The sequence below is a fragment of the Ursus arctos genome, unplaced genomic scaffold, assembly GCF_023065955.2.
Source record: "Ursus arctos isolate Adak ecotype North America unplaced genomic scaffold, UrsArc2.0 scaffold_12, whole genome shotgun sequence".
In the NCBI taxonomy this organism is placed as follows: Eukaryota; Metazoa; Chordata; class Mammalia; order Carnivora; family Ursidae; genus Ursus; species Ursus arctos.
Genome location: NW_026622786.1, coordinates 70,342,381 through 70,363,788, shown reverse-complemented (window position 1 = coordinate 70,363,788; position 21,408 = coordinate 70,342,381). Strand labels below are relative to the sequence as shown.

At 53.7% G+C, this 21,408-nt stretch overlaps 1 protein-coding gene, 1 long non-coding RNA gene and 1 other non-coding gene across 7 annotated transcripts in view; 2 read left to right on the top strand and 1 right to left on the bottom strand.

The window, feature by feature from the left end:
• The window catches only part of RNF220 (ring finger protein 220), a 219,558-nt gene that overhangs the window by 184,021 nt on the left and 14,129 nt on the right, over window positions 1-21,408 (top strand). The window contains exons 3-8 of one of the 2 annotated variants that reach the window (XM_026498257.4): window positions 456-588; window positions 8,444-8,489; window positions 11,902-12,003; window positions 16,679-16,721; window positions 19,858-19,901; window positions 20,349-20,481. In XM_026498257.4, the coding sequence (XP_026354042.1) occupies window positions 456-588; window positions 8,444-8,489; window positions 11,902-12,003; window positions 16,679-16,721; window positions 19,858-19,901; window positions 20,349-20,481 (501 nt within the window). Of the gene's footprint in view, window positions 1-455; window positions 589-8,443; window positions 8,490-11,901; window positions 12,004-16,313; window positions 16,531-16,678; window positions 16,722-19,857; window positions 19,980-20,348; window positions 20,482-21,408 lie in introns of those variants that run through there. The other variant, XM_044383905.3, reaches the window with a different exon arrangement.
• LOC130543477 (uncharacterized) lies at window positions 2,100-16,299 on the bottom strand. 4 transcript variants are annotated; one of them, XR_008958852.1, is made up of 3 exons: window positions 15,733-16,183; window positions 6,480-6,767; window positions 2,100-2,730 (listed from the first exon to the last, which is right to left on the bottom strand). It is a non-coding gene; the product is annotated as an uncharacterized LOC130543477 (long non-coding RNA). The 4 variants fall into 4 exon arrangements; XR_008958853.1 differs by lacking the exon at window positions 2,100-2,730 and adding an exon at window positions 2,889-3,041; XR_008958854.1 differs by lacking the exon at window positions 2,100-2,730 and adding an exon at window positions 3,633-5,154.
• On the top strand, window positions 19,219-19,327 carry LOC113254872 (U6 spliceosomal RNA). The gene has a single exon (XR_003315993.2). It is a non-coding gene; the product is annotated as a U6 spliceosomal RNA (small nuclear RNA).

Here is a 21,408-nt window from a genome sequence, read left to right as displayed (position 1 = left end):
CCTGGGGCTGGTTCAGCGTAGACCTCAGACCATGTTTGTTGAATGACTGCAGGAATGAATCCCCTTTCTCCCTCTTTTCTTCCTTCTCCAGATTTGGAGAATATGAAAGCAATGAGGAAAGGAGAGACAGAGGGGGCACTGAATATTCTGGGTGATGGGATGATTAAACCAAGACCTTCACTAACCTGTATGAAATGAAGTGATCCAGCTTTGGTTGCACAGAGCATTGTGTCCCGATAGATTTCCCAGAGGGGCGGCTGGCTAAGGAGGTGCCATTCATGGCCCCGAGCCACAGAGAAGAGTGAATGGTCATGGTCTCTGAGACCCTTGGGCTCAACCCGCCTCTAGGCCAGGAAGCACTGGGAAGCAGCAGGCTGGGACTGGAGGATTGGGACACTGGGTTTCTGTCCACAGACTAGCCCAGCTTATCTGTCTGTCTCTTCTTCCCTCCCCAGGTAAGAAAAAGGCAGCAGCATTGTTTGACAGCCAGGCCCCTATTTGCCCCATCTGCCAGGTCCTGCTCAGGCCCAGTGAGTTGCAGGAGCATATGGAGCAAGAACTGGAACAGCTGGCCCAGCTGCCTGCCAGGTAAGCCACTAACCAGGGGAGCCTGCTTGCTGGATGATTCCACTCAGGGTTCCAGACACCAGGGCCCGGGAACAGCCGCCTGGCCCGGTCGCCAGCCTCTAGGCAGAAGGCAAGGCCGTCCTGTTTTTCTCCTCTACTCTACTTTCAGTCCTTGGACCCTCCAGCCAAATGGTGATGCCTTTCCCTTCTTGCTGTATTTTCGGAGATGGGAAGAGAGTGACCCCTCTTCGGGCCTCAGCCTCAAAAGGGCACAAGAGGAGCTGGAAAGGGATGGGCCACTGCCATGGGCCTTGCACTGCCATGATAAGCCTCAGGGTAGAGTAGCAGAAGCAGGGTCTGGGCCTGGCAGCCTGACCAGAAGGGCGGCCTCGTGCTGCCATCCAGGGGAGTAAGCACTATTGTCTCTATGAATCTCAAGGTCTGAAAGGTGACAATCAAGAGTGAGCTCAGGTGGTGTCCCCCCCCCACCCCCACCCCCCCTCAACTCTACCTCCCTTCTCCCTGCCTGAAGGACCAGGTGGAGCCTCTTTGAGGGCCTTGTAGAAAAGCCAGATTATCAAAGGGACAGAGCAGGGGTGTAACAAATTACCCCAAATCTTAGCAATTTAAAGCAACCGTTTCATTACGCTGATGGAATCTGTGGGTTCAGGAATTCAGACAGAGCACAGAGGGGATGGCTTGTGTCTGCTCCAGGATGTCTGGGGCCCCAGCTGGGAAGACTCAATGGCTGGAGCCCCCTTCACTCCCATGTCTGGTGACTGATTCCGGCTATCAGCTGGGACCTCAGCTGGGGCTGTGACCAAAGCACCTACACTTGGTTTTTCCACGTGGCCTGGGCTTGCTCATAGCCTGGCAGCCTCCGGGTAGTCGGACTTTCTACATGGCAGCTTAGGACGCCAAAGCAAGTGTTCCAGTCGACGAGATGGAAGCTGGGTCACGTTTTACAACCTAGCCTCAAAAGTCACCTAATGCCACTTCCGCTGTTCTCTATCGGTCAAGGCAGTATCAGCCAGCCAGACTGAAGGGGAGCAGGCATACACCCCACCTTTTGATGGGAGAGTGGCAAGGTCATATTATAGGAGAGCACGTGGGATAGGAGACATGGTTGGTTGCAGCCCTCTCTGGAAGATACGTCTGCCAGAGGCGAACAGCCTGGCCCACCATTCCCAACCCCACCCACCCCTTGTTCAGTCCAAGTCATCAGACTTGACTGATCTTCCTTCTACCTTCTCACTTAATCCCCCTTGCAGGGTGCAGGAGATCCAGAGGTAAACCAGAACTGGTCCCACACCCAGAAGCTCATTGCATGAGAGTAAGGGGAGTGGGGCCATGGAACCTGTGAGGGGTAGAGGCTGCCCCATGGGAAGACCTGTGGGGCACGGAGAAAGCACCAACCCCAGCACAGAGCGGAGAAGACCCCCTATGGGAGGGGCGGCCTGAGCTGAATTTTGAAGGAAGAAGTATTAGTTATCTGTTGCTGTGTTACAAATTACCCTCAAACCTAGTGGCTTGAAACAACAAACATTTATTATCCACGGTGTCTATGGACCATCAGTTCAGGAACAGCTTAGTTGGGTAGTCGTGGGTAGTAGTGGCTTCCAGCTCAATGTCTCATGAGGCTGCAGTTAAGATGTCAGCCGAGGCTGCAGTCATCTGAAGGTCTGCCGATGACTTCGGGAGCCATTCCCAAGGTGGTTCCTCCACACATGGATCTCTCCATAGGACAGCTTGGGTTTCCCTATGACATGGCTGCTGACTTGCCACAGAGGAAGTGATCCCAGAGAGAGACTAAGGAGGACGCCACAATGCCTCATATGATCTAATCTCAGAAATCATACACTGTTGCTTCCAGTGTATTCCACTCAAGAGAGGAGAATTAAACTCTGTAAGCTCTACTTCTTGACAGGAGGAATATCAAAGAATTTGTGAGAATACTTAAAACTACCACAGAAGACTGTACAAATGATCAAAATAATAATCCTGTTTGAACACTCGCTATATGCCAAGTACTCTACATTGCATTAATGTATTTAATCTTCACAACAACCCTCTGGGTAGGTAATAAAAAATTATTAACTCCATTTTATAGATGGGGAAACTGAGGAACAGAGGGGCTAAGTGACTTCTCTACGGTTGCACGGCCTGTAAAGTGGTAAAGATAAGATTCAAATCCAAGCAATCTGACTGTAGTCCCATGCTCTTAAAAGCTCCCAGCATACACACACACCCCTGATCCCCTCCCCCCCCCCCCCCACCACCTGGGCCTGGCCTAAAAGGGACACAGGGGGAAAAAAAGCCTTTTGGCAGTTGAGTTCCACACCTTGGCTGTCTGGGATGGTTTCTGGGTAATTTGCTTCCAATGGAGGACTTCCCCTCAATAAGAACAGAGACTAGAGGCAGAGGTGTGTGGAGGGACCTGCACCGCCCTGTCAAAGCTGTGGACCCCTAAGGATCTGAAAAATGGGGGCCCAACCGCTCTTTCTGCCTCCTCAGTGGGGGCCACACTAGAGCCTAGTCCCTGTGGCCCCACCCCTGTACTGCCCAGGGCATCCACATCTACCCACAGAAGTGCCCCCCAGCCATGATTCTGCACCAATTCCCCCTGCGCCCCCACATTTTCTCAGGGCACCCCCTACTTCCACACCCTTACCCCCACGTCCGTTTCCCCACCCAGAGCCCCCACATCTGCTCCGCCCATCACAGCTGGGTCTTGTGTCCCCCACTTCTGTGCCTCTCACGTCCAGGCCCAGCCCAGCACCCCCTAACCCCTGGCACGCCCCCCCTCACACCCGGTGTCTGACAGCCGGACAGCGGGATCTGCACAGCAAGTGAAATTCCCGTCGGATCGATAAAGCCGAAGCGCTGGCGGCGACGGGTCGATGGTTTTATCTGTCTCGGCCCCGCCGCGCCCGGCGCGCTGACAGTCCGACCGGCCGGCAAAGGCGTTCAAGGGCAGCCGCGCCCGCCGCCCCCTCCCCTCCCCTCTCCCGCCCTCCCCTCCCTGCGGCCGCTGCGCCCACCGGACTGAAGGCTGGACCGGCAGCCGCCGCCCTCGTGATTTATCTGGATTTTTAATTGGAAAAAATTTGCGAATTAATTGATTTCAGGAACTTGCCAATTAACATTGTAATTGGGTGCGTGATAAATTCCCAAGGAGCGTGTCAGCTCCCTCCGGGCTGAGGGCGCCGCAGAGCCCGGGTAGCTCGTGCGCGGGGAGGGCCCCAGCCTTGGCTGCCCTTGCCCCGCCCCTGCCAGCTGTCCGGGAGGCAGGAGGAGAGCAGCGGAAGTTGGGAAAAGATGTGGCACCTGGGCTCCTGAGACTCCTCCCTCCTCTGTCCCTGCACCGGCTCCCTGAGCCGGATGGGACCTTTGACCAGCCATTTCACAGACGGGGAATCTGAGTCCTGCAGGAGGGCAGAGCTTGGGTGCGCCTTGGCGTCCCCCATCAACGACATGTGGCCAGAGCCTTCCTCCCCAGCTCTCCAATCCTCTCCTTTCCCTTCCACTTCATGTTCCCTTCTCCCTGCTCCCCTCCCTTCTTCTTCTCTTTCATCCAACTTTCCCCTTCCTTCTCTTACCCCGCCTTTGCCTCTGCTCTCCCACCCCTCCCACAGCTTAGCTGGGAGTCTGTGGATGCTGCTGCAGGGTGCCTGTCCATCACTTGGGACGCCTCCCTCCGTCCCTGCCACATGGCTGCTCCCCCAGAAGGTCTTCAGGATGGGCCTGGTGTTGTGCCTTCTGCCTCCCTTTGCCCAACAGCACCGAGCAGCAACTTCCCCCCAACCCCCGCCCCCCCACAGGCTGCTATTTCAGACACAGTTGAGGACTCACACAGAGAAGCAGGGACCTCCCGGCTCCCCAACTAGGGCTGACTGGTTTTTACAGACACGGGCAGACATGCGTACATGACATACAGACACCCGTACACCCCCACATTCCAGCACACATGGATACACTCTCACACACACACACTCCTTCCCACAGGTCCATGGGCACTCAGACACCTACAGGAAGAAGAGTCAGAACTCCTGTTGGCAAAGCACTTCTACTTTTCAAAGTATTTTTACATTCAAGATCCGAGGCTGTGTCCACACACCCTCCTTCAGCCCGGCCTCCCCTTTCTCAGTCCTGCACAGGAGCGCAAACAGACCCCAGGACTCCGCTACTTAGAACATGGAGGGCAAAGTTAGATTAAGGACAGACTGTAGGGGGCTTTCAGGCCTGGAGGGTTGTCCTAGATGCACTGGGGAGTCAGAATATTGGTTAGCCGCAAGAAACTTGACCAGATTGCGAAAGTGTAGGAAAATCACTCTGCAGGCCAGTGTGGAGCATGAATTGGGGGTAGAAGCTAGGAGGCAAATGAGGAGGGTGGGCAGGGTCTGAGGGACAGATGATGAGCTGACCCACTGACCTGGGACAATGGCAGTGGCTGTGGAAACAGAGAAGTGGGAATGATGAGAGACTGGTGGAGGAAGAGAATTTAGGTGATTACTCACAGGGTACTTACTAGGAAGAGCTTTCTGACCTGGCTGACCAGAAGGGTGATGATGGCAGAGAAGCAAATTTCTGAGGAAAGGAGGAGACAATGAGGGTTGTGGGCATGCTAAGCCTAAGATGTCTCTGAGATGGTGATGGGGTAGAGACTGGATGTGTGCAGACAGACAGGCAGCAACATACAGGGGAGCTGAAGATTGGAGGGTGGTGGGAAGTGGCCCCCAGACTTCTCTGTGGCCCTCAGGCAGGAGTTTCCACCCAGAGAAAGGAAAGAGCAGTAGACATGGAGAGATGGCACAGAGCTGCAACTGAGGTGTGGCTTGGTGAGGCCTGAGCCTGGAGACCTTTCCTGGGAGGCTTCCAAAACCACTTTGAGATCTGGCCTCTAGGACGGGAAGCCAGCTCTCTGGTCAGTGCTTTGAAAGTGCTGAAAGGAGCCACAGGGAGGCTGGGTGACTCTAGAGAGGCGGGGTATGGAGATGGCAGTGCCCCCACCCCCACTTAAGCCTTATTTAAGGCCGGCCTCGGTGTTTGGTTGGGTAATGAACTAGATAAACAATTCCCCAAATAGATTAAAACGAAGTGTAACTTACAAAGGCGGCTGGTGATGATGGTTTATTCCCCGGGCAGCACACCATTTCTTTATTTCCAAGGATAATTCAGTGTAAATCACCTTAATTAAAAGTGTCAGCCCAGCCCATGAATATTGTACTTAGGAACGCGTTTCCTGGGTCCCAGTTATAATTTAAAACCCATGGATCACTAGGCAGCGAGTGACTGAGAAGGGAGGAAATCGTTGGGGGCGGGCTGTGGAAACAGGGAGGGACGGAAGGCAGAGGAGCCGGTAAGCTGGGCAGAGCCAGTCCGCCTGTAGCTCCGAGGCTAGGACCTCCCCTTTCGGTGGCAGACTTTTCACCAGACTCCTGTCCCTGGGGGGACCAAGCACCATAGGAGGTAATCAGGTTGTTGCCAGAAGGGTAGGGTGGGGTGGGGGCACTTGTTCAGAGAGAGGGAAGGAGACTGAGGCAGGATCAGTCCAACTTAAGGGGAGGGGAAGAGTATTGGCAAAGGGAGAGGCTGGACATTCTCACCCTAGATGTCCTCATTTCTAATCACCAGCAGAGTAAACTAAAGCCCAGAGTCAGTGCCATGTTCCCAAAGTAGACAGAGAAAAAGAACTCCAAGCTCTGTCCTCTAGCCTAACCCCTGAGTATCTTCGGGAAGCTGTGTGAGCCATGGAAAAGCAGCACTTTGGACTCGGTCCGACAGGAACCCAAATCCCTGAACCCTACATGGACTGTGTGAACACAGAGGTGTCACTTAACCTCTGTTAGTAAACTTTGTAAAGTTTTTGTGAAGATTAAATTGAGAACACATATAAAATACCTGGCCCATACCTGCTAGACCCGTCCCACGCAGTTGGCGCACAATCATTGCTCACTCTTTCCTTTTCGGTCCCAACCTGATCCTGCTCAGACAAAGCTCAGACCTCAGGCCAGGGGTTCCGTGAGAACAGTGTTACACAGTAGCTGCCTCATTTCTGTACCTGTCCAGACACAGGTGCAACGGGATGTCGGTCCTTGTTGACTGAGTGAAGGAAGGCTCAAAGCCACGAAGTCACCAACTCGTTGCCCCTCAGGAGCAGCTCAGTTTCCTCTCTGTATCCCCGTTGCCTAGATCAGGGCCTGGCAGGGAGCAGGAATACAGGGACTGTTCAGGAACCAAATGGAACTGAGTGGAACCTGGTCAGGCTGTCCTTCCCAGGCTGGGATGCCCGCACCGTGTGATCACCCAGACGGACGGCTCTGTGTTTACACGCACGCGGCCGCTGAGCCACGTGGCCTCTGCACTGATGCGTGTGTCTGTGTGGGGGTGTGTCCCCACGTGTCCGCATGTGTGGGTGTGTGAGGATCTGGGTGCATGTCCGTGCATGTGGGTGTCTGCACGTCTGCACGTATTTCTGTGGATGCTGGTGCCTGAGCAGCTCTTCACCCACGTCTGGGTGACTGTTGTGAATGGGTCTTTATTCACAACATGTTGAGCCTCTGGGGGTGACCACATGGGTCTGAGTGGCTGTTGACAGAATTACAGACAGTGGATATGTGTGTATTTGCCTTTATAACAGGGTTTCTCAACCTCAGCACTATTGACATTTGGGGCCAGATGATTCTTCGTTTCGAGGGGCTGTCCCATACATTGTAGGATGGTTACTATCCTCTGTCCACCAGACGCCAGTAGCAAACTCCCTGCCCCCAGAGATGACAATCAGAAAGGTCTCCAGACATTGCCAAATGTCCCCTGGGGGACCACGAGGACTTACCTGAATCTGCCTAAGCCTTTGCTCACAGGGTGTGTCTATATCCCACCCTGTGGGTGTTCCCTGGGGGCCCCACGCATTCTGCCTTGGGTGTGTGTCTGTGTGTCTTTTGTGCCTTACAGACGGCTCTGTGGGTGTTCTCTACCTGCGTAGCTTGTAGGTATCTGTGCAGGGACATGCATGTATGTGTGTGTGTGTGTGTGTGTGTGTGTGTGTGTGTGTGTGTGAGTGCACGTGCATGAATGTGTGAGCACAGATGTGGTGAGCACAGTGGGGGCAGCAGGGAGGGAGGGACAGGAACAGGGATATTAATGTTTCTGAAGTGGATCTGATTTGATACGTCTTGTTCCATTGTCAGCATCTGTTTAGCAGGGATTTGTAATACTTTGTGGCTCTGGATCACTCATGCTTAGCGCGGGATGTGGCCTTGCATACCAATTTTGTTATTAAACACAGTCCTCGCCTCCCCCACAGCCCATCCATCACCTCCCGCCCCCCCGCCCCCGCCTGCTCTGAGCCGCCCACCATATTTCAGGGCCCAGCTCCCGCCCGCCTGCCGCGCCCGATGCCGGAGGGCCTGGGGCTGACAAATTGAATCAGGGGGAGATCATTCCTGGCCTAACGCAGTTTGCAGCGTGTTGGAGGGAGAATTGACAAGAGCCATGTCAGCTCCATCACCCCAATCCCATAGGAGCTAAGAGCAGGCTGGGGACAGGAGGTGGAGGGAAGGGGGCATCCAGCACATGCAGAATCTTCAGGGCTGATACCAGGAGTCAGGTAAAGCCCCTTTCCTCAGATTCAGGAGGGAGCCTAACAGGCCTAGTGTCTATGCTCCCCTCCCAGGGGCCAGCTCTTGCCACTGGTCCCCGATGGAGGCTCAGCTAGTCAGGGTCAGCTGGGGTTGAATGGCCTTGGTAGAGCTTGGCTGCACGGGGCTCGGCTAAGCTAGCTGTGCCTTCTCTTTTGGGGTCTTCTTGCTATTCTTCTCTTGCATGCCCTGGGCAGCAAGTGGGATGGTCACCCTGTTTTCTTCTTTCTTGGCAGCAAGAATCCCCTTCTGAAGGATGCCATGGCTCCAGGCACCCCCAAGGTAGGTGGACAACTGTGTGTTTCGCTCCTACCCATCCTAACCTAAGCCTACCCATAACTAATTCCTCTTGAGGAAAAGGAGCTCTTCCTGGATCCCCAACTGTCTCCAGGGTTTGATTGTCAGCCTGAGGCCGAGGGCTGCCCTGTGTGCTTGAGTGTGTGTGTGTGCGTGCGCGCACGCACGCATGTGTATGTAGTCTGAGTGTAAGCCAGGGTATGTTCATCTGACTTCTTCCTCTTCCAGTCAGGACAGGGGTCAAAGCTAAGAATGACCTGGGGGCATAGGGGACTCAGCCACTAAGACTCAGAGGAGGAAGTTGAGCTGTTGCAGGTAAAGAAAAATACAGAAGTGCAGGTCGAGACAGAGAGTGCACAGGCCTTCGAAGCCAGGCCATGGTGTATGTGTGTGTGTGCACGTGTGTGTATGTGTGTGTACTTTGTCCGGAGCGCAGCAGGGAGCCAGGGAGGATGCTGGGCTCATCTGGGGAGTCAGTCTGCCCCCTCTAATCAGAAACTATGGGAGAGAGGTTTGAGAGCATCAGACGGAGAAAGGAAAAATGAAGGGCAAGTAGCTCGCACGAAGGAGGGGCCAGAGAAGACTTAGCACAATGACAGGATTTGTACCAAGAACTCCCATAAGTGGCCCTAGAGGCGGATGGTACTGCTTCCTCAAAGGTAATGATTTTGAGGGAGTGGGGACCTGGGGAGAAGAACTAGACCCTACTCACTGAGTGTCCCCTTCCTCACCCTCAGTAAGGCACCATCCTTTCTTAAGAGTTCTCAAAATGACTCGTAAAGGCAGGAATCCCTGGCCCTTTTTATAGGGAGTGAGGAGTGCGTGTTAAAGCTTCAGAAATGGATGAAATCAGTCAGGAGGAGTGCACAGAGAAATTAGAGCAAAAGCCAAGAACAGACTCTGGGGCCCCCTGCATTGGGGGGTCAAGATAAGATACGGGCACCAGGAAAGGGGCAGAGGAGGAACAATCACAAGTTAGGAGGGGCCCAGGAGAGCCTGGTACCCCAGACTCCTAGGGGAAAAAAGTTCCAAAACGTACGGGGTGGTCAGCAGTCGAAGAGAGGAAGTCTGGAGAAGGGGGCCATTGCATTGAGAAGCCTTAAAGGCACTGGCGACACCTGAGAGGGTAGTTTGGAGAAAAGGAGCTGGAGCAATAAGACGACCCCCAAGCGTTGGCCCAGCTCCCCCGGAGGCCTTAGAAGGGGTGGGAGTGGATTTTGCACTTTCATTCAGGAAATCACTCAACACAGAAAGTTGGACAGAGGCGGGGCAGGGACAGATGTAGGCCCTGTCCAAGGAAGCAAAGCCCTCCAGCCCTAAAGAGAAAAGGTGGGGGTTGCCACGCAGCCACGGACCATGCAGGTGGGGAGCCCCGCTCGTGGAGGTTGGACCCGCCTGTAGCATTCAGTGGTCATGCTCAAGGAAGGTAGGCCGACCGCGGCCACCCGACGCCTGACGCCGGAGCGTGGCTGTCAGGGCTAGGCACCGGACCCCAGTGAGGCCTGTGCTCTAAGGACAAACAGATGCCATCCACGTCCATACCTGGCCCCGCACAGACGCAGATGCGTATACAACTGAGGTCAGAAGACTCACACAGGAAGTCTCAAAACACGTGTGGATCCTGCCACCACTGACACAGGCATGTTGATAATCGGACTCAGAGGCGAGGACCCGGGCTCGCCCACTTCCAGATTCATGCTCATGCCCCCAAAGCTGACCATTTCAGGGTTTATGCCCTGCCTGTGGCTGAGGCTTTAGGGAAGCGGGCCATGGGCGGAAGAGGCGTGAGGTAGAAGGTTCAAGCCAGAGACTGAGAGGACGGGGGAGAAGGAGGGAGGGAGGAGGAGGAGAGGGCAAGGGGGCCTTAGACAAGATTGATGGCCTCATTGCCATTAAGAAAAAAATTAGCCGGTGGCGGCTATCATATTAAAGGGTGAAGAAGCCGTGAATTATTTTCTTAAAGATCTTATCGCTTACAATGATAATTTTACCTTCCAAAAGGCCACTTTTAATGAGGCGAAGAGCCAGGCAAAAAGTCATGATTTAATGCCGGGATTTTTTTTTCAAAACACATTTTACTGCTTTTTGGTCCATGTTTAAAAAGCGCCAGTGACCTTTTTTTATTCTGCTTGCCCCAGGTGTAATGCTGGGGCCTCTCAGGGCTTCTAACCTAGAGAGAATGAGAGAGAGAGAACGCATACAAGAGCGAGCTTTCTCGGGGGGGGGGGGGACAGGGACCCCCACATTGTTCCCCCCCCCCAAGCATCCTCCCTGGGACCAGAGAAGGAGAAGGACATCGCCTGAAAGCCCACCTCAGCCTGCACTGGGTCTGGCTGGGCGAAGAAAGGGCTCCAAGTTGCAGGCCCTGCCCAGGCTCTTTCCTCCGCCAGCTCTTCGGGACAGGCTGAGTCAGGGAGCCCTGCCAGGCCAGCAGCTGCCCTCCCCTCCCATGGCCCTTGCCTGAGGATGTGCAGCTTGGCCACCGCATGCGGGTCACATCCTAAGGCTCGGTCGGAGATGAAGGATAAATGGCTGCTCCATCTTTCCCAAATTGCTTTCTTTGGGCTGTCACTGGCGATTTGGCATGGTTTCTAGGCTGGGGAGGCCTCCTAGGGAATTGTATGCTTCCGGCTCCGAGCTGTGCAGGCTGGAGAGGGTGGGGGAAGGAAGTAGGGATTGCTTTCAGGCCTCCAGGCCCCCCGTTTGCAGCTGAACAGGCCTTGGCAAAAGCCGGCTGAACGTGCCATGTGGTATTTAGAATTGTGGCGCTCGCACACAATGTAAAGCAGACAGTTTATTAATCTAAACTGCAGGCGCATGTAGGAGAGGCCGCACAGGACTGACGTGGGGGGGTGAGTTCTGCTGGGGTTCTTGCTGGGGTCACTGCCGCAGCGCAAGGATAAATGGACCCAGCGTACATCCCTAGCTGCATGCGGGAAACTCATACACACTATTTAATTTACTGTCTCCGTAGCAGGGCTGCCGTCAGCCTGTATTAGGGGCCGGCAGGGCAGCAGCTATGTGGCTTTACCCCCAACCCTTCAGGGGGGGTCCCTGCTTGCTAAGGGAGAACAAAGCATGTATAATCTCAGCCCACTGGGAGTGGGCAGGGAGTCATGCCCCACTGGGGCAGAGATTACCTGGAGTCTGGGAGGTTCGGACCCTTTTGGAGGTCTCTACCCATTCCTAGAATCAGGTCACACCCTCGTCTCCCACAGCCACACCCCTGGGGCCCTAACACCTGCCTGCCTTCAGAGTCTCAAGAGTGGCTGAGACTACCCCTCTGCCTTCCCCTCTGCCCCTCTCCCCGGAGCTCCATTGGACTAGGGACTCAAGGGGACTGACTGACTGCAGGTCTCCTTTGGCCTGAGGCGACATGTTCTTTTTCTCCTTCCAGTCCCTCCTGTTGTCTGCTTCCATCAAGAGAGAAGGAGAGTCTCCAACAGCGTCACCACACTCCTCCGCCACTGACGACCTGCACCACTCAGACAGATACCAGGTGAGCGGGGGGTGGGTGAGCGCCAGAAGGAAGCTCACGTGGATGAGAGCTCAGAGGGGCCTGCCTGGGGTTAACGCCTCCCCTCCTTGAAACTGTATTTGGTTCCCTCTGCGTCCAGTGCCCCTAACTGAACCTACAAGGCACAGGTGTCAGGGAATGGGCCTTCAACAGATGGGTTTTAAAGAGTGATGCCAAGGTCACCTGGGTTCTGGTGAGCTCTGAGCACGTCTGAAGCGTCCCGTTCATCAAGACGTATCCTATGTGGTTTCGTTTCATGAGGGACTCAGAGACATAGCCCCAAATCCCCTGAAGACTTCAGACTTCAAAACCAGGATCCCTTGAGCAAATAACTATTCAATCCTGCCAAACCTTGGTATCAGACCCAGAGAGAGGCAGGCAGGCATTGCTTGTGAGTGCCTTCGGCAAACAGGAAGGGAGTAATCACACAGTCCCAAAGATCACAGCAAGAGGGGGCCTGAGGGTAACATCCTAGCTCTATATGGATCTCCTTTGTGATAGGAAAGAGAAAGAACCCCCCCAGAAGCATCTGTCTGAAGAGAGACAGAGTCCTGCCCTTGGGAGCCCCAGTCAGATGGAAGAAAACGGGGCCCTGTTCCAAGAAACATTTGTCTAAATGGCATTAGGGCTTCTCAGGGAGCCCCGGTGTGAAAGGAGAAAACAGCTCTGACTCAGAGCCCTGATCTGATGTGGAAAGACAAGGCAGCAGGGACCTATAATCCCAGATAAAGGGCCTGGGTCACTGCTGGCACACAGGAAGCCTTTGTTGGAATTAAGAGATGTTCTCCTTGGGCCCCCTTTCCTCCCAACTGATACAGCCTGGCATCAAGGTACAGGGCTTAGGGAAGGGAGTGGACACCAACCTCCATGGGCATCTCCTGTGCTGGGTGTCTCTATATGGGACTCAAACTGCATAGCCCAAAGTGCTAGCCCTGGGGAAGGATCCCCACTCGCATAAACCTCAGTTTGAGAAAGGCAGCCCAGTCCAGCCCCTGGGAAACATTGCTCTCACCCAGACAACCCTAGTGTAAAGTGGAGAAATGACCCAACCCCAGGGAATTCTGGTCTGCTGGGAGACAAGGCTCTGTACCAGAAAGTCCACTCCAAAGGGATGGACGGAGCCCTGCCCTTACGGGGCATCCCACCACCTTCTCTACTTTGGTCACAGCATTCAGCCTCAGTACCTGCCGAACTAGGAAAAGAACTACCACCGGGCAAAGGCACAGCACCGAGGTCTTCTGTGGTTTAAGTTCAACTCGTATTTCCAGCTGCCATTCCTGCTACTGCCCTCCATGGAATTAATGCCAACCACTCCCTCCCTGATTGTGCCATTCCATTCTTGCCTGCACACTTTTACATATGCTATTTCTTCTAGTGGGACGATTTTACCCCACGCCTTCACATTTCTATTTATCCTTCAATATCCTGCCCCAATACCATCTCCTCCAGGAAGCCTTTCTGGATTAGCTATCTCTTCTCATGACCCCTGTATGTTCCTATGATTGCCCTTACCATACTATATTGTGATCACCTGTTTAGCTATGTTTCCATTATTTACTGATGTATAAAAAGCCAACTCAAAACTTAGTGGCTTAACACAATGTATTATTTCTCATGGTTTTTTTTTTTTTCAGTTGACTGGGCCTTTCCTCATTCATGCAGCTCATTCAGCTGGAGGATTGACTAGGCTGGAAAGCCTCACATTCTGGGAGACCAGGATGCCTTGGTTGTCTTCCATGTGGCCTCTTATCCTCCAGTAGGTTAGATCAGCTTCCTTACTTGGCAGCGTTGCACCAAAAGGGCGGAGCCAAAACTGCAAACCCTCCTGAGGCCTAGACTCTGGAACTCACACATCAACTTGGCAAAACAAGTCACAAAGCTAACCCATAATCAAGGGATGAGGAAATACAGCTCTTGACAGAAGGAGCTGCAAAGAGTTGTGGCCATATTTAATATATGGCAATGGATTGAGCATGACTGTTTCACTAGACTGGGAGTTCCTCCAAGGCAAGGATCTTGTCTCATCCTTCTTTACTCCCTTCCTGTACTCAAACATGCTCAGCCCAGTGTCCTTGCCTTCAAGGTGTTAGATTTGCAATTAAATAATTATAGCCCAGTGTTTTAAGTGCTGTGACAGTCAGAAATAAGTTTCTGGGACAGCACAGTGTAAAGAGGGGCAAATCAGAGCAAGCTTCACGGAAGAGCTAACAAGGGTGTCAGAGGAGAAGTAGGAGTTCACTTTGGTGGACAAAGAAGGAGGTCTGCCATTTCAAGGCAACCAGGTGTGCAAAGGGCATAGAGGTGTAATAACACAGAATGATGTATGTGGGGGCGCGCTAGCAGTTCAGTTTTGTTAGCACATAAAATACAAAGGGAATTGGTAGTAGGTGATGCTGAAAACACCCCAGGGACTAGCTGGGTATCCCATCCTCTGATCTTTACACAACGCCTGGCACGTACTGGCTGGTCAATTATGTTGGAGTTTTTTGTTTTTTGTTTTTTAAATCATCAGACTAGGTCTTGAAAGCAGGAGGTATTGGTTTCTGGTTTGGATTCCCATTCACATAGCCCCTGCTGGGTTACCTAACCCCCTTAAACACAACCTCATTTTACCCTCATAGCAAGTGTGCAGGCTAGGATTCGTTGCCCCCAATTTATTGCTAAGGAAACAGGCCTAGAGAGGGGATGTGACTTTTTTGGGAACACATAAATGAGGAGTAACAGAGTCAGAACTTGAACTGGAATCTCTCTGGCCCTGAATCCTTGACTGTTTCCCAGCCCTGCACTGGTCTCAGGGGATTCCCTCAGAAATACCCTTCTCCCCTTTCCACTGATACCTCCCGCATGCTAGACCCTGTGCTAGGTGACTGGATAGAGATGACCCCACCCCCAGTAGAAGGGACACACATGTAAATAATCACAATATACAAGATCAGAGGGAAGCCAAGGGATGGTGAAAAGTCAGAGGAGGCAACTAACCCAACCTTTGGGGAAAAGTGAAGCCTTCCACAGTCCTGAAGGGTGAACAACCGTTAACCAAGCAGCAAATATGGAGGCTTGGAGGATAATCTAGTCCAGAGTCCAGAGCATGGAGTGCTCAAAGAACTACAGTTAGCCCTGCAAAGGTAGTGTCAAGATGGCAAAGGGAGAGAGCAAAAGTGGTAAAAGAGTCTGAAGAAAGGTCACATAAGGCCTGTATGCCATGCCGCAGATCTCCTAGGTGGAGAACCATTGAAGGATTTAAAGAAGTGGAGGGGGGGAGGAAGACAGGGTCAATTTTGTACAATACAAATATCACGTTGTGCGTAGTCTGAAGGATGGGTCGCAGGGAGAGAAACTGAAGACCAGAAGGCCAGATAAGCGACAAATTTTGAGAGCTCCCAAGACCATGATCTAGAGCAGTGACATCCAGGACACTGAAGAAACATGCTATGCCAAGCGCTATGCAGGGCCCTGGGTTCACCCATCCGCCTCAAATGGCCCCAACCCTGGAGTGGGCACTCCACCGTAAAACTTTTATGAGCTACAACGAAGACAGAGATGGAAGTACTTTAACGGGAGGAAAAGATATTTTTGCTTAGGCCTGGAAAGATGAGTAAGAGATACACAGAAGTGGAGATGAGAACATTTAAGAGACCTTTAAAGATAGACTCTCCGGCATCTAAAGTTGGACTGAGTGTGAGGAATGACGGAGGGTGGGGCCAACGATACCTCTCACGTTTCCGGTGTGGGCACACCTGAGTGGATGGTGGTATCCACTTCCGAACCGAGCACGCAGGAGGAAAGCGGCTGTTTGGGGGGATGTCGAGTTTCGAGTTGGCCGCGTTGGCGGGAGGTGCCTGTGAAACCTCCAGGGGCTGTCCGACAGAGAGCTGAAATGGGAATCCTCTAACAGCGGGACTACAAAAAGGCTACGGGCTGGGGGAGGGACAGTTTGGGACATTCGGTGGAATCGCCCAGAGGCGACCCGCAATCCACACGCTTCCTCCCCACCAAACCGTTCCCCGCGCGGGAGACGGGGGCCAGGGTCCGGACTGAGGCTCTGGGGCGGAAGGGGGCTGGCAGGGGGCGTGGAGCGGGGTGGGAGCACCAGGCGGCCGCTAAAACTCGGGCGGGTTGGCTTTGCGGACGGCGGGAGGGACCCCAGGGCGGCCCCAGCCGGTTACTACCGGAGTAGGAGCAGCTGTTTCCTGGTCCTGGTCCGGCCGCCCCCCCTCCCCAATCGTGAACTTTCACCCCGGCGCGCGACGGCAGCGGCTCACGTGATCAGGGCCAACATGGCCGCCGCCGCCGGTGGGAGCTGAGGTGCCGCCGCCGCCGGGCAGCCGGGGGGAATCCGCCCGCATCGCCGCCCTCGCCGGCCAGGCGGCCACAGGGCCCGGAGCGCCAGAGACCGGGGTTGGGGCGGCACCGTGCGGTGGCGACGGGGTTCCGTTAGAGCATCCCCCGGCGGCTATGCCGAGGGCCCGGAGCGGCCGGCGGAGCAGGGGGGCCGGCGGGAGGGAGGAAGTAGGTTTGTTTACGGGCTGTTTGGGGCGGGGCAGGCCGGGACCCGGGTCCAGTGCTGGGGCGGGGGCCAGGGCTCTAGGCCGCGCCTGACGCTCTCTCTCTCTCTCTTTTTTTTTTTTTTCCGCTTCTGCCCGGGATCTTCTCCCAGACCTTCCTGCGAGTGCGAGCCAACCGGCAGACCCGACTGAATGGTGAGTCTTGCCCGGCCCCTCCCTCCGCCCCACCCCCGGCCTCCTCCCTCCCTCACTGCCTGCAGCTCCAGGGTTGCCTGGGTCTCTTCGACATTGGGGCCATTTGCCTTCGTCGCAGTCACAGCGCCTGAGAATGTGCTGACCAAGGCGGCCGCCCTCAGTTTCCCCGTCTGTCTAATGGAGGTTATGGTTCCAGCTCTTGCCCACGCCTCTCTAAAGGCCTTCAGGAACCCTGGCGGGCAATAAGTACCAGAGAATGAGGAACAAGCTACACAATTCCACTTGGGAGCTCAGCTTTGAATTTGCAAACTGCTGGGACCTCACTGTACGAGCCGGCAGGGCGCTGAGAATGTTTTTCTTCCAGTTTTTAATCAGTGCCCAGTAGTGTGAATACAGCCTCTCTGCTGAGACTTGACAATGCAGTGAGATCTGGAGTTCCCACGGCAACAGGAACTAACTCATCCCAGGGCTCTTTGAGTTATCAGTCGGCCCACATTTCACAAAGGTGATCAGCGTGGGCTCGACAGCTCTTAGAGGCCTTCTCTCAAAGCACGTCGTGTATGCACTACCTGGTGCCCCCCCCCTTTTGGATTCAAACCTCTGGAGCGTTACTATTTGCTGAACACAATTGGATGAACCTAGCTTTTTGTGCTGACTAGGGTGTGGTATATCTGGGTGTTGGCTATAAGGGGCTTAGGGTCTCTGGGCCAGCTGGTAAATGAGTGAGGCTGTGGACATTCAAGATCCCCTGCTCCTGCCCCTTGGTTTCTGCTGCCTGGCTGAGCCCTGATCCGGGAAGGGGAAAGCATTCATTATGGCCTGACACCATGTTAAGTATCATTATCATAATCCTTCTGAGAAGAAAGTGGTAACACGTTTTGTAGATAAGGAAACTGAGGATGGGAGAGGTGAAGGTGATTTGTTTAAAATCGCGCAGCTGGGATGTAACTGAACCGTGATTTAAACTGAAGTTTACCTCCAAAACCTGTGCTTCTGTGACCATATCTTGCTCCCTCCTTAAGCAAACACAGACCTTTCCCTACTTACACTTTAGTAAGCTTAGTTCAGGACTTACAGGATGAGTGGGAAGTTAAACTAAACCTGCCTTGCTTCTCTGAGAATGTTAGATGTGGTCCAACCCATCAGGGTGCTTTCCTGGGATTACAGGGCATCGTCTGTCCGTGGGCAGCTTGGGCAAGAACAGCATCCAGTATCATGCTCTCCTTGGCAATTCTGTAAGATTCGTTTCTGTATCTGCTCATCAGTGTCTGTCATAGGCACTTTGTATTGGCACATTGCTCCATATGGGCTTCAAGAACCGTCAAGGTCCCTCGCCTTTCTGATGTCTAGCATCCCTTCTCCATCCCAGCCCTGGCCGCAGTGTGCCAGGGTGGCTCAAGCCTGAAATTCCAAGCGTTAGGACAGTCAAGGTGAAGGGATCTAGATCTTTGTCTACAAAACCAAGGAGGGCACAGAACATAGTCCTCTCTCCTGTAGTGAGAGCCCAGGAAATTGAAGATACGGGCCAGGCTACAGACCAAGATTTCTCAAACTCCATGCCGTCTCTGGTGGGGTGATGGCTTTCCTGTTGATTTGGGTCTTTCTAGAGCTACTATTTTGGAGTTGGAGTAGCTCCCTGCCTCGGACTCTCAACAGGCAAGAGGTAGGTCCCCGTGTGCGTATTCTTAGTGCCCTAGCACATCATGGATCAGTCTTCGTTGCTGCTGTCAGGGGGTGGGTGTGGTACTCTTAGGAGAGCGTTCTAACCTATGGAGTCAGGCCTGATCTCTCCTGTCTTTGCCATTTTTTAGTGACTTGAGCAAGTGCCTTGTTCTCTCTGAGCCTTAAGTGTCTTCTATTAAAACGGGTAATGCAGCCTTGCTTCAGGTTGAATATAGAATTAAATGAGCTACCTGTGTAAGGTATTTGATGTGAGCCTAATACAGAGCTGAAGTTCTAAATTGTAACATCAGCTTTCACCTGTGCCCCCCTCTCTAAACTGCATTCACGAGTTTCCCACCAGGGTCAATATCCATGAGTAAGTTTTTCCTGGCCCTGCAGTTGGGAACCTTTTTCTCCCTGGCTGGCTCCCACAGCCCCCAATCAGTCTGATCTCAGAGTGGCTAGCTGTGCTCCTGCTATTGCACAGGGAGGGTGGCAGTCCCTTGTTTTGACCCCTTCCTGCTTCGGTGACAGGAGGGCTGCAGAGAGGGATTAGTGAGCTAATTAGAAATGATTGCATCTCTCAGCATTAATTAGCAGTGCTGTGGGCTTACAGAGTGCACTTTGGAATTGAGCCCCCTGCGGGACAGCATGGCAAGCAGCCGTCTGCCTCGGGGGCCTGCCAGGCCCCTGCACTGATTAGAAATGATGGAACAGGTTTGGGTAGGCACAGTGAAGGCTGTCCTCTCAAGGTACCCTGGGCTCTCTGACTCAGATCCTCTATACTTTTATGACTGGGCCTCAGTCTCCTCTTCTGTTAAATGGGACCAGTGGAGTGCTTTCTTAATCAGCGCATATACTAAAATTGGAATAATACAGGGATTAGCATGGCCTAGACACAAGGATGCAATGCAAATTTATGAAGCATTCCATAAAAATTTTTTTAAAAAATGGGACCAGTGGACATGAGAAAAAAATCTTCCTGAGGGATTCTAGGTAGGACACCAAGGGCTATGCCTCAGGGCCCTTGGCCCAGGAACGAAAGGGGTTTTAGCTGATGCGTGAACAGCAGCACAAATTGCTCCCTGGAGGGACCTTGGGTTCTAGCTAAGAGATGTTCTGTAAGAGAGCCCATGGTCTTGGCCTTCTGGGCAGATACCTAACAACTTGGAGAGTCTTTGCTCATTGGACTTACTGAGAACTGCAAGTAGGAAGGTATGGCTTGAATTTGAGCCATCTGTGGCCAAAGAGTCGACACTTCGCTGGCCTAGCACTAATCTCTTCCCCAGGTGCTCTTGGGCAAGGCCCAGTCCCCAAGGGAGCAGAGGGTGCTGCATAATGAGGGCCAGATCAGGCACTGAACAAAAGGGCTAATGGCTGGCAAGAGGTCAGACTATGTCAGCTCCACTGGGACCCTGGGAGCTACAGTGACCGTCTGCCTGTTCTGTGCTTTGTTTTCGGTTTCTCCATGCAGCTCGGATTGGGAAAATGAAACGGAGGAAGCAAGATGAAGGGCAGGTATGTCCCCTGTGCAACCGCCCCCTGGCAGGATCGGAGCAGGAGATGAGTAGGCATGTGGAGCACTGCCTTTCTAAGGTAGAGGGGCCATCACTACCTATCTCTTCTCCCCTCCCCCCTTGCTTCCCTGACACTAGCTGCTGACTGCCCCCAGATTTAAAAGGTTTTGGGGTCTCCTTGTGGTCTCAGCAGCTTCTTCCTCTCTGTTCTTCACCCTCTTCCTTTGCTTTCACGCATACACTCCTCCCCTGGGCCTCCGGTGGAAAATCACTGGGAAGAGGCCCAGGTTCTTTGACTTCTGGATTGGTTTCCTTGCAAGGAGCCCTAGAGCTGGGGGCCCATCTGGCACACCAAAGCTGGGGCCCAGGGTTGTGCCTTCCTTGGTAGATCCGGGGGAGCAGGTAGTGGTGGCCTGGGACCCGCATGATCCCACTCTGCTCTTCACAGAGGGAAGGCTCCTGTGTGGCTGAGGATGATGCCGTGGACATCGAGCATGAAAACAGCAACCGCTTTGAGGAATATGAGTGGTGCGGGCAGAAGCGGATACGGGCCACCACTCTCCTGGAAGGTGGTTTCCGAGGTACAAGCGGCTGGCACGTAAAGCACTGGCGCTGTGGTGGCCGGGCCTCTGCTGGGTACCCATCTGTTGGGAGCTGAGAGGCCAGGGCTGGTGGCTGGTCATCCGTTCCACCACGTGGGAACTGCTGCTGGCGGGGCTCCTTTGTGACCGCGCTGCCTGCCTGTGATGTGCATATTAAAATGGATGTATTTGGGTGGGGAAATGGAATTGTGAGGCTGCAAGCTAGGAGTGACGAGGGGGGGCTCTCAGCCTCGGGTGATGCATTGAAGGTGACAGCCAAGCCGCGTTAGCACCTGCATAAAATATTAAAGGGACGGTTATGCATTTATCACTCCATCCCTCTTAAGGCTGATAAATGAGAATCCAGCAACCTGCTGTACACCTCCAGCACTGGGGGCCCTGAGGGCTTCCAGGCAAACACATTGGATTTTCCTCCTCCTCCTCCTCAGCCCCGTGTCAGGGAAATCAGTTACAGAGGAGAGAGTGAGTTATGGCAAAATTTGACCTCCCATGAGCTTCATTGGTGAATCTAATTTTAGCTCTGATCCCATCCCTTCTCCCTTGGGCGCCCTCTGCCCTGAAGCAAGAGGGGCCTGGGCCCAGCTGCTCCCTGCTTCGCTTGGGCTCGCTCCAGTTGCTGCAGAGGGGTCTGGGTCTGCAGGGCTTTGCACACCTCCATTGCCCTTCCAGCTCCTTGGAGGGATGTGGCTTCGCCCAGTGGAAGTCTCCCACCCACCACCCACCCCCACCAGGTCAAACAGTAGGCTGGTTGTATGCCTAGGATCATGTCCTTCTTGTCAGGCTTCCCTGCTCTGGGCAGGGGAAAAGGGAAAAGAGTCTGCCTCCTGGCCTCCAGCTCTCCTCTTTCTGTGCATAAGCACAGCTGGCCCTGCAACTTACAATCATTAAGTGAACCAGTCTGCTTCC